General features: G+C 51.4%; 1 protein-coding gene across 1 annotated transcript; it reads right to left on the bottom strand.

Moving 5' to 3' along the window:
* Positions 1-7821: 7821 nt before the first annotated feature.
* ODF4 (outer dense fiber of sperm tails 4) lies at positions 7822-12093 on the bottom strand. The gene is given in 5 exon segments (XM_030296292.1): positions 7822-8006; positions 8204-8338; positions 8583-8756; positions 11627-12014; positions 12016-12093. Coding segments are annotated over 5 exon segments (960 nt in total).
* Positions 12094-12842: the final 749 nt, after the last annotated feature.

The raw sequence follows: 12842 nt of genomic DNA, 5'->3' as shown, positions 1-12842 counted from the left end.
GGGGCATCGTGTCTGTAATTTATTCTCAGATGGTAGAGAAAAAGTTGTGTGTGTGTGTGTGGAGAGGAGGCTGGGGGAGATAAACACAATGTGATAATGTTAACGTGCAGGGAAATCTGGTTGAAGAGTATATAGGAATTCCTTGTACTGTTCTTGCAACTTTCCTGTAAGTCTGAAATGATGTCTAAAAAAGAATTTCCGGGGTGGTGCCTGGGGGGTTCACTTGGTAAAGCACCCAGCTCTCGGTTTTGGCTCAGGTCATAATCTCACGGTTTCGTGAGTTCGAGCCCTGTGTCGGGCCCTTGTGCTGACAGCTCGGAGCCTGGAGCCTGCTTCGGATTCTGTGTGTGTGTCTCTCTGCCCCTCTCTTGCTCCCACTCTGTCTGTCTGTCTGTCTCTCTCTCTCTCTCTCAAAAATAAACACTAAAAAAATTTTTAATGAAATAAAATTGTGAAAATAATGTTTCTCTATTGATTCTGACTTCAGACATTTATTGTTATCTCTTGTGCAAAACCAGCAGCTTCTCCAAGCCTTGCCATCTGGTCGTCATTGGAGCCAAGGTCCGCAAATCCCAGCTCTATGGGAAATGCAGTTGTCTTTGTGGGATGGAGTGACTTTAGCTTCGCCGCAGCTCTCTCTCTTTCCCTTTTAGCCAAGAGGGTTGTGTCGGCCAGAAGAGCCTCAGTTATGCTGAGGGAATAAAGAACCCTAAAATCTTTTTTTTTTTTTTTTTACTTTTTAAATATTTATTTTTGAGAGAGAGCACGAGCTGGGAGGGGCAGAGAGAGAAAGAGACACAGAATCGGAAGCGGGCTCCAGGCTCTGAGCCGTCAGCACAGAGCCCGACGCGGGGCTCAAACCCACGGACCGCGAGATCGTGACCTGAGCCGAAGCCGGACGCTTCACCGACGGAGCCCCGCAGGCGCCCCAGAGTACCCCAAAATCTTCAAGGCGCACAATCTCGTAGCAACCAAGCTGCACCCCCATTCACTCTGCATATCTTTGTCCTCACGGGCCGCCATAAGGAATTTCCACAGACCGGGCGGCTTACACAACAGAAACTCATTTTCTCACAGTGCTGGAGGCCGGAAGTCTAAGACCAAGGTGCCGACCAATCGGGTCTGTGGCGAGAGCTGTCTTCCTGGCCTGCGGGCAGCTGCCATCTGGCCATGTCCTCACGTGGCCCTTCCTTACTGCACGTGCACCGACATGAAGAGAGCCAGTGGCTCTCTGGCATCTGTTCTTGTAAAACCACTCACCCTATCCGATCAGGGCCCCCACTCTTATGACCGCATGTAAACTGATTGCCTCTCCAAAGCCCATCTCCAGATACAGCCACACTGGGGTCAGGGCTTCAACATGAATTGGGGGGAGGGTGGCAGGGGGACACAATTCAGTCGGATGAGGTTTTTGGGGTGATAGTGGGGCTCAGGGGGTCCAGAGACGACGGCCAAGAACGAATTCTTAAAGATGTCTCTGGTGCAAAAAGGTGATTTTATTAAAGCACGGGGACGCGACCCGTGGGCGGAAACAGCTGCCCGGACCAGGAGGAGAGACTAGTTATATACTATGGGGTGGGGGGAGGTAAAATCAGGAGGAAGTTTCCAGTGAGATCTTCATATGCTAAAGAACACTCCCAAGATGGTGGAGGCCTAGCTATTGCCGAGCTAAGGGTTCCCCCCCCCCCAGCAAAATATTAACATTAAGACATAGGGAGTTCCTAGAGAAGTGTTTGGCTCTTGCCGGCCTCAAGTATTCGTCAATGGGCTGCAGGTTATACGGAAATTGAGTTCTATCTGCCATTTCCTTCTGCCTCTGTTTCCCACATCACTATGGAGGGGAGGGTGATGTTGGGGCTCCAGGAAACTGAGTCTACAAATTTCTGGAGATGAGGCTATTGATAAGACTGCCTTTTTCTTGTGATTGGCTAAGATCTTTGTAAATAGATGGAGACTCGGGTCCTTTGTAAATAGATGGAGACTGTGAGCTCTATCGGTTAACCCTTCGTTTCCCCCCTTTCCTTTGTTCTTGGGCAGCCGGGAGTGCCCGAGGAATAGCACACACATCCCACCTGGGGCCTGTCAGCTTGCCTTCTCCTCCCTCAAGGGAGGGAGAAGCCCTTGGTGAAGTCCCTCAAGGGCTGCCTATGGACTCTCCGCCAGGTGTCCTCATTCTAGCACTCAGGGTGACAGATCAGCCACCATCTTGAATGCGCAGAGGCAATGAGATCTCCAGGGGGGTTCAGGCTGGTAAGTAAATGCTCTGGTCCAGAGGTAGGAGCATGTTGCACAATTGGTTGGCCAGAACTAGTCACGTGACTCCGTCCGGAGCCAGAAGGTGCAATCTTAGCATATCCCCAGAAGGCAAAACCTAGAAATACTTGGTGAACAGCACGAATGACCACCACAGGAAGATCAACGGCTCCTACTGAATCCAGCAGACTCTTTGGTTTAAAATTACATCTACGAGGGATGCCTGGGTGGCTCAGTCGGTGGAATGTCCAACTTCGGCTCAGGTCACGATCTTGCAGTTCATGAATTCAAGCCCCGCGTCGGGCTCTGTGCTGACAGCTCAGAGCCCGAAGCCTGCTTCGGATTCTGCGTCTTCCTCTCTCTCTGCCCCTCCCCTGCTCACTCTCTGTCTCTCTCTCAAAATAAATAAACATTAAAAGAACAAATACAAGAAAGTTCTGAAAGGTGGAGTCAAGAAGGTCTGGCTAGACACCTTGGATGCTTAGAACAACACCACAGTGAGTGGTGCAATACTGTTTGCCTCACAGTATCGCAGACTGGGTGCTGGACAAGCCAGTAACTTGGAAATGCCAGTGGGAGCAGACCAAAACCACACACACACACACACACACACACACACAGAAAAGATCTGCTCTCTCTAGCCAAAAGACCAGGAGAGAGGCAACCTGACAAGACCAAAAACTTATAGAAAATACTTCATTAATCCAGCCGACACCATGGAGAACACCGTGGCCCTTCTGCCATGTTGGTCAGCAGAGGCTGAGTGGGGGAGCCTGGGCCTCCACCCTCAACAGACTATAACAAGACACCTCTCCTAGCACCCCCGCCACCCCCACCTCCTGCCGGGGTGGTAGCAGACAAGACCCGGGGGGCAACCAAGACTTATATTCCAACCAAGAGGTAACAACCCCCCCTCACACACATACACACAGGAAGAACGGGGACCACATGGGAATCCTGGACTTCACCAGCCTCCCGCCTCTGTCAGAGGAGGCTGAGTGGGAAGCTGGAACTTTCATTATCATTCAGTGAGCACAAAAGGCCTCCAGCCCACATCACAGAGAGGCCACATGGGTAGGAGTATCAGGGCGCCCTGCCCCCTCCCACCTAGGAAGCCTAGTGGGGAACCTGAAATCCTGCCTTGGACCAGCAGTAATGATGAATGCCTTCCCCTACCCAGGGTGTCCAAGGACGCTGAGTGGGGAGCCAGGACCTTTATCCCCACCTGGCTGTAGCAAGGAAACACTCCCTTCCTCCATGGCACGATGTCAGAGAGGGCCTGCTGGAACGGGAGGTTTCAGTAATACCCACAGTCTTATGATGTAATACCAGAATGTCCGGGATACAATACAAAATCATGCATCATACCAAGAACCCAGAGAAGCTCAACTTGAATGAGTTAAAGATACCCAGCAGATGCCAACCCTGGGATGACCTAGACATTGGGATTTTCCAACAAGGATTTTAAGGAGCGGCGTAAAAATGCTTCGACGAGCAATTACAAATGGGCTTAAAACAAATGAAACCATAGAAAGTCTCCACGAAGAGATAGAAGATACATAGAACGACTAAATGGGAACTTTAGCACTGAAAAAAAAAACACAATGAAATTTTAAAACTCAGAGGATGGGCTGAATAGCAGGCCCAGATGGCGTTACTGGCCTATCGGTCAAGGTTCAACCAAAGAAACAGAACCACTAAGGGATTTATTTTTTGCAGGTGGGGAACCAGTTAAATAGTCTATGTAAGGCTGTCGCTTCCGTGCCTAATTCTGGAACCTGAAGTTAATCAGTGTAGGCAGTCAGGAAGGGAAGACGTGAAAAGAAGAGAGCAAAAAATACAGTAGAACCTACAAGGCTGAGCCAGAACTCAATACCGATAGACCGATACCCATGTTGGTCTCTTACTGCCTCCAAGCCTCCAACTTTAACAGCTGGGAGGGCTCTGCCTCTCATCACAGAGTTGAACAACATGAACGACCCTTGCAAACATTATGCTAAGCAAAGGAAACTGGACACAAGAGGCTGGGTATTGTATGATTCCATTTATATGAAATGTCCAGAATGAGCAAATGCAGAGAAACAGAACGTAGACTAGTTCCAGGGGATGGAGGGAAGGGGGAGTAATTAGAGCAGCAGAGTGTTCTGGAATGGGATAGTGGTGATGGTTGCACATTGTGAATATACTAAAACCACTGAATCGCGTACTTTAAAGTGGTAAATTTTATGGCATGTGTGTTACATCTAAAAAAAAAAAAAAAACCCATGGAGACTTGCAGCTGGGGAGAAATAGGACTGAATCTTTTTCTTTTTTTTTCAGATGTTTATTTATTTTTGAGAAAGAGACAGAGCGAAAGCAGGGAGAGGCAGAGAGGGAGTGAGTCACAGAATCTCTGTTCTGTGAGCACAGAGCCCGACGTGGGGCTCGAACCCATGAACCATGAGACCATGACCTGAGCCAAAGTCAGCCGCTCAACCGACTGAGCCACCCGGACACTCCAGGACTGAGTCTCAATCAAGGACATTTCAACATTTTCCCAGCTGGATTTCAGAAGTGCTATGAACCGATGACTCCCTGTTGTGTCTCTCATTCATATTCCCCCCCCTGCTTTTTTTTTTTTTTTTTTTTTTTTGGAGTATGATGAACATACAGCGTTACATCAGCTTCAAGTGTACAACATAACGATTCAATAATTCTATACATTACTCAGTGTTCATTATATGTCATTATCCCCCTTTTTAAACAGTAGCGTCTGTCAGGGTTACCCCTTGACTGCCCTGCCATGGTTTCTGGCTGTGTGGGGGTGGTCACATGTCTCTCTAGTTCACAGGTATTCAGATTGAGAGGAACTGCACTTGACTCCCTGTATTTAAGGCATCGCATCTAAAGAGCCTTACCTGCACCTGGACCTAATTTAGGCGGCACATTTGTTTGCTAGGGCAGCCGTAACAAAGCGCCACAGACTAGGTCCTTTAAACAACAGAAACTTATTTTCTCCCAATTCTAGAGGCTGGAAGTCCAAGGTCAAGTGTAATAGGTTTGGTCTCTTTCTGAGTCCTCTCTTACGTGGCTTGCAGATGCGCACCTTCCCGCCTGGTCTTTCCTGTGCACCTCGTAAGACCCTATCTCCAGCTAGTTACATTCTGAGGTACTGGGGGTTAGGGCTCCAACGTATGAATTCTGGGGGAGACACAACTCAGCCCATAAGATGGCCAGTGTGTCACGAATGCTTAAAACTTCATCTCTGCCGGATGCCTCAACAGCTCCACGATGAGACTGTGAGCACCTTACCAGGTGACAGGTGCACCAAGTGTGACAAGGCTGGCTCCTGCCACAAGTTCCTCTTCTGGCCCTCCCCTGACTATAACCTAGTGACATCCAAATGCACCAATGAAAATCCCTCAGACGTTTGCTTGACCCCAATAAAGGCACTTGGCCACGGGTCCTCACTCTCTCAGCTCCCCATCTGCATGGTTGAGCCTGCTCTCCGGGCTTTCCTTCCATGTGGCCTCCATGTGGAATGTGGACCTCTTCTAGGACCTGTGGATATAATGAATCCTCCAATTTCAGATGCCTCTCTGAGTGCAATTTCCACAGCTTTGTTGGAATAATCCTTAAAGGCCCCATGAGGAGGACTTAGTTCCTCCCTTGCAACGCAGTGCAATTCTGAAATTTCAGCTGATTTATCTGGTGAAAGTAACAGTGTATTTCTTCCAAGACTAAGTCATAAAGGGCACGGACACTTCCTCCTCTTCCTCCTTCCTTGTTCTCTCTTAGATCACTCACTCTGGGGGACACGAGCTCTCGACAACCTAGCAGCCCATGAAAGAGGCCCCTGTGGCGAGGAACCGTCGACAGTCATACGAGTGAACCACACTGGAAGTAGATCCTCCAGCCCCAGTCAAGCCTTCAGATGACTGCAGCCCCAGCTGACATCTTGTCTATGACCCCGTGAGAGACCCTGAGCAAGAACCATTCAGCTAAACTGCTCCCAGATTCCTGATCCCGGAAACTACGTGAGATAATGTTTATTATTTTAAGCCACCAAGTTTGGGGTAATTTGCTATCCAGCAAAAGATTATATTAGGCCTTTATCAAAAGAGGAAAATTATACATAGACTGGAAGCATAGCCCCCCTTATTTATGTAGGAGGCAGATGGTCTCATCCCTGTAGGCATTTGAGTTTATGACTTCTTTCAAATTACCAAATCCCTTTCTCCGACCACGACCTACATTTGCTTGTTGTTTCTTCCCCAAGGATGACCAGACCAATAGATCCTGGCTACCGGGGGAAGAAGCACGAGGGAGACGATGAGTCTGGATTTGTGGGGTGCTGCTCGGCCCAGATTTCAAGCCCACATATTCTTTGCGCAGACTGTTTGCCTGGAGCCAAGGAGCTGCACACCGCTCGTCAGGTATGGTTAGGGACAAGAATCTCAAAAGAGCCGAAACAAAATCAAATAGAAACCAGTCAGACGTATTAGGTTGAACCTTATGAAATTGGCAGCATTTAACTGCGGAAACAGCAGTATCGGACGGCTCGACCCGCTAAGACATACAGCTTTCATCTACCCACCCCACTCGGATTTTGTGCCTTCTCTCCTCTAGCTGGCTGGCATGGCGGCTCCATCTGGAAGGATTCGACAGATGGGCCACGGCGGCTCTCCTGGGAGACCAGCCTCTCCGTGCGGGATGTCTGAATCCCAGTGGTCATTGCCGGTGCTGCCCCAGGCAGGTGCCGCACGTGTTCGTGAGGCTAGACGAAGTTCGTAATCCAAAAGGGCAATCTGTGTCTCGGTCGTAGGGCCTGACTCTCACGGTTTTATTCCTGCCATTACACGGGAAGCTTGGTCGGAGAGCAGGAGCAGCCCAGAGGGGTGTCAGAACTGGTGGAGTTGAGGGCGGTGGTGATGGAGTGGCGGAGGAGAAGGGGTGGACGGAGGTCGGGGTGGAATTGGAGTTGGAGTCGGTGCCGGTGGTACCCTGGCCCAGGGCGCTGGGACCTCTTGGTCACCTGAGGACACAGGAGGTGGGATGGCTGCCCAGCACACAGGGTACAGCCACAGCCCAGGTAACCTGCCTCTCACCTTGTGGCCAGTTTGCTCTTGAGTCGTTCACTCCCTATAAACCAACTGGTCATAAGTGATCTCTCCTCATCACGCCCCCTGCCTCCTAGCAAATGTTGGGATGCGGGTAACGAAGTGTAGAACGGCGTAGACGCCTTTCACCTGGGCACAAGTGTGCTGTGGGAGAAACGGGACGGGCCCAAAGGCTCCTAGGCAGGGAGAGTCGGGAAACGAAGCTGTTCTCTCTCCCTTCCTCGCCTTCTTCAAGCTGTTGTCTTGTCTCAACCACTCCCAGACACGGTAAGCAAGAGACAATTTATTCCCCATCGGCCCCGCTGTCAGCCGGCAGGAACAAGGAGGGCGAGTGCGAGGCTGACCTAAAATCCTCCCTCTCTAAGTCCTCGAGGTGAGGAGAGCCAACCTACCCAGGGCTTCGAGAAAGGATGAGGAGAGGGATTCGGACGGGAGGCGGCCCAAGTTGGCGCCAGGATTTCGGAAGAGGTTACGGAGATGCCTTCTTTCGCTCCGGATCCAGGACTTCCTCCTGCTTGACCGAGGCGTGTGAGACCCCCGGCTCACTCGGAAAGTTCTGTACTGAGCTGGCACCACTGCTGCAGGACGCGGCCCGGCTGGGACAGTTCATAATCACGCTCCAGAAGTGTTTGTGGTTGAAGTGGCGGAGGGCCGCTGGCAAAGGACAAAGGGATGGGGGACGGGAAATGTGGAGAACGGACGAAAGCAAGCGGCAGGCCAGGCGAGGTGAGGCCCAAGGGGACGTGAATCCTAAGAACCTACCTCCCTACCTCCGGGCCTTACCAGCCCCTCCCTCCCTCCACACTCCTTCTGCCCTGAGCCACCTCCTTCCCAGGGCCCAGGCCACTCACCGCAGGTGACATACAGGACAAACACCGGCCAGCCTATGAAATAGCTCCAGCCGATGGGGACAGATAAATTCCTCTTCCACTCAAAGATCCAGAGGTTAATAGGGAACAGCAGGAGGGTGGAGAAGATAAAGGTAACTGGGAGACAGGAAGCCAAGAGACCTTCTCACCTAAGAATCTCCCAAGGATACTCCCTTCTGTGCTGAGTTAGCGCAGCCCCACCCAACTCCACCTCTCCAGGGACGGGGGGGGGGGGGAATGGGGGGACTCCGTTCTCAGCGCCCCCCCCCGCCCCACCCCCCCCAAAGGAAGGAAGAGGGAGGAGTGCCCAGGAAGATATGGCTTGTGAGAAACTGAACTCCATTCCCAGAGCTAGGGGTACCTTCAGAGAAGCTCAGGATGGTTCCGATCCAGCTAAAGAAGGGCAGTCTCTTCAGACCAGGTAGACACGGCAGGTGCAACCAGGCGGTGAAGACAAAGCCCAGCCCCAGGGTCAGGCAGAAGGCTATCCGGGCCACCCCGAAGACCGGGTGATTTTCCCACAGCTTAAAACTATCTGGAGAAAATGAGAATACAGGACGAACTCAGGATTCACAAGAGAAAAAAAAAAATATAATCAAATGAGTACTTACGAGAAAAAGTTAATAATCGAAGAAATGCACATTTGAGATAACAATGAAATGTGACTTTCACTTGTTAAATAGGCAAGGGTTCTTTTTTTTTAATTTTTTTTTTCAACGTTTATTTTTGGGACAGAGAGAGACAGAGCATGAACGGGGGAGGGGCAGAGAGAGAGGGAGACACAGAATCGGAAACAGGCTCCAGGCTCTGAGCCATCAGCCCAGAGCCTGACGCGGGGCTCGAACTCACGGACCGCGAGATCGTGACCTGGCTGAAGTCGGACGCTTAACCGACTGCGCCACCCAGGCGCCCCAAGGGTTCTTTTTTTTTAATATTTATTTATTTTTGAGAGAGAGAGACAGAGTATGAGCGGGGGAGGGGCGGAGAGAGAGGAAGACACAGAATCCGAAGCAGGCTCCGGGCTCCGAGCTGTCAGCACAGAGCCCGACGCGGGGCTCGAACCCACGAACTGTGAGATCATGACCTGAACCGAAGTCAGACGCTTAACCGACTGAGCCACCCAGGCACCCCGGCAAGGAGTCTTAACATGGAGATTGTTTGAAAATCCCAACCACACGAAAATGAATAACTCAATAGAAAAGTGGGTTGGGGAGGAGTGGCTGGGTGGCTCAGTCGGTTAGGTGTCCAACTTCGGCTCAGGTCATGATCTCCCAGTACGTGAGTTCAAGCCCCACAGGAGGCTCCACACTGACAGCACGGAACGTGCTTGGGATTCCCTGTCTCCCCCCTCTCTCTGCCCCTTCCCCACAAGCTCTCTCTCTCTCCCTCTCACTCAAAATAAATAAGCAAATAAATAAATAAAACCCCCCAAAAACTTAAAATATTTCATTCTTTCATCCAGCCAAGCCACTTTGGGAAATCTATACCAAAGAATTCATACTAAACACAGGGGGGAAAAAAAAACTTTATGATTAACAAATTTGTTGCTCCTTTTTTCACAAATATGACATTGGAAATAAACTTTGCCAAGAATGGAAGAATAAAAGTCAAGTAAAAAGGTGACAATCCATTTACTTGATATATATCTATTAATTCATATATTTTTTTTTAATGTTTACTTGTGAGGGAGAGAGCACGGGTGGGAGAGGGGCAGAGAAAGGGAGACAGAGAATCCGAAGCAGGCTCCAAGCCGTCAGCACAGAGCCTAATGTGAGGCCTGAACCCATGAACCGTGAGATCATGACCAGACCCGAAGTCGGACACTCAACTGACTGACCCAATGTCCCATCTATTATAATATGGAAACGTTTCCTGTATCTTTATAGACATATTTAAAACACTATAAATTAAATTAAAATAATTTAGAAGATATAAAATTGTTTATGAAGACTGAGTACAGCTGCGTAAAAGCCATTCAAAATTTGTTCAGTTTTTTGTTTTTTTTTTTTTAAAGCCTGGCTCAGTCGGTGGAGTGTGCAACTCTTGATCTCGGGGTTGTGAGTTCGGGCCCCACACTGGACATGGAGATTACTTAAAAATAAACTCTTTAACACATCATAATAAATAGGGGCGCCTGGGTGGCTCAGTGGGTTAAGCAGTGGACTCTTGATTTCAGGTCAGGTCATGATCTCACGGCACGCGAGATCGAGCCCCGGGTCCGGCTCTGTGCTGACGTTACAGAGCCTGCTTGGGATTCTCTCTGCCCCTCCCCTCCGTTCACGCTCTTTCTCTCTCACTCTCTCTCAAAATAAATAAATAAATAAATAAATAAATAAATAAATAAATTGACGGGTGCCTGGTGGCTCAGTAGGTCGAGCATCTGACTCTTAACTTTAGCTCAGGTCATGATCGTAGTTTGCGGGATCAGGCCCCACGTCAGGCTCTGCGCTAACAGGGTAGAGCCTGCTTGGGATTCTGCGTCTCCCTCTCTCTCCGCCCCTCCCCTGCATGTTCACGCTCTCTCAAAAGTAAATAAATGAACATTTAAAAAAAAAACAAAACAGGGGCGCCTGGGTGGCTCGGTCGGTTAAGCGTCCGACTTCAGCTCAGGTCACGATCTCACGGTCCGTGAGTTCGAGCCCCGCGTCGGGCTCTGTGCTGACCGCTAAGAGCCTGGAGCTTGTTTCAGATTCTGTGTCTCCCTCTCTCTCTGCCCCTCCCCTGTTCGTGCTCTGTCTCTTTCTGTCTCAAAAATAAATAAACGTTAAAAAACAAAACAAAACAAAAACGCTCTGGTTTTGCGCGAGAGCTGAGAAAGGAGGCCCAGCGAGAGAGGGGAGGTCAGACGAACAAGAACTAGAAGTGAAAGGCTGTAAGGACGCCAGGAAGGAAGGAGCAGGGAAACCAGACACAGAAACCCAGAGCTGGCCCAGAAAAGCAGGGCCTGAGGGAGAAGGGAAGAAAAGAGGCTGGGGCCCGGGCCTGGGAGAGAGCATTCTGGGGACTCCCCTGAAGCTCGGGGTTTGCAAGCCCAGAGGAAGGAAATCCCCACCTCCAAGGAGGCTCTTCTCCCAATACAACGGGTGTTGTGTGATTGAATGATGGACATTCCCTGAGAGTCGTGCCCCTGGCAACATTGTCACAGGCGCAGACTGGGCTCTGAGCTCCTCCAGAGCAATGGTACCTTCCCTTGGGTCAGGCAGAACCCTCCGGCCGGGACGGACGGGAGAATGAAAACCGATCCTCGTTGGTCTCTGCCGGTGAGGCCATCTTGCAGGGAAACAGCACTGGGGACGACCAGAAGGAGGGGACGAGGCCACGGGGCGCAGACGGCGCGACTGAGGCGGGCCGGTTCCCTGGGGGGGGGGGGGGGGGGGGCGGCGACGGGGGCGCGGAGGGTCTCACCTTTCCCGTTTTCGGAGCTGGAGCAGCTCTTGGATTTGCAGATGTGCAGGAGCCCCATGGACATGAGACGAGCCGACGTGCAGATTCTCGCGCTGACGTTGGTGGGCCAGCGCTGGTAGACGCGGCTCCCGGAGAGGCACAGCCACTTCTTGGAGAACACCATGGCCAGCAGCAGGATGAAGGCGACGAGGCTGAGCTCCGAGGCCAGCACCCGCGCTACCCAGCGGGAGCTGTGCGTCATCCTCCACCACAGGGGCAGCACGGAGATTCTCCGGGGCTCTGAGGGGTGCTCGCCCGGCACCCGCCTGTCACCGCTGGGGTCAGCCGGCCAGCTCTCTTCTTGGGCCAGGCTCCCCTCGGCCCCGTCCTGCTTCCCAGCCCCCCCCCCCTTCCCTCGCCAGGGTTTGGTGCTCATCCTTTTTTCCTACCGGCCCGGGAAATCCAGCCCTAAAGGCCCCTGCCCCCATCTTGAGCATTCCCTGTCTCTCCTCCTAACCTCCACCCCATCTCCACCTTCCCTTGCTGGGCCCAGTGGCCCCTCATCCTTTAAATATTTGTAGCAGGCAGAGTCCTTGCCACCACAGGGCCTGGGGTCTGGGAAAGAAACAACCTATTCAGTAGGACCGGGCCCCTAACTGCCATGGAACTTTCCAATATTCCGGGGGCGGGACAGTCAAGTGGGGGAGGGGCCCAAGGTCACGGGCCCCACCCCCCAAGAGCTGCGGTTTCTGAGGGTCCTCTCTTCTCTTCCCACATCCTCGGCCCTGACCCCACCCCGAAATGCTGACAGAGGGAGCAGGGAGAAGGAGAGGGAGTCGGCCCTCAGAAAAGCAGCCTCCCTAAGTTCTTTGGAAATGTCTCCCGAAGGTGTGACCGACCTTCTCACTACTCCCCCCAACCCCTCACCTCCCTCCCGCCTCCACTCTGTATCTTCTTCCCTTCCTTATTTCCCCTCAGCACCAGAAGGGGAGGACATAGGATAAGGAGGGGGTAAAGGAGTGTCACACGAGCTGAAATTTTTCTTTTCTTTTTTTTTATGGTTTTATTTTTATTTTTTAAAATAATCTCTACACCCCACGTGGGGCTCGAACCCACAACACCAAGATGGAGAGCCTCACGCCCCACCCACCCACTGAGCCAGTCAGGAGCCCCACAGTCTGAGATTTTTCTCAGCTAGGAGAAAATAAATCTGAATCACCTGGGGCGGCCTGATCAT

Source organism: Lynx canadensis, chromosome E1 (assembly GCF_007474595.2).
Source record: "Lynx canadensis isolate LIC74 chromosome E1, mLynCan4.pri.v2, whole genome shotgun sequence".
Classification (NCBI taxonomy): domain Eukaryota; kingdom Metazoa; phylum Chordata; class Mammalia; order Carnivora; family Felidae; genus Lynx; species Lynx canadensis.
Note: the sequence above shows the minus strand (reverse complement) of the source record. Positions and strands in the feature narration are given on the sequence as shown.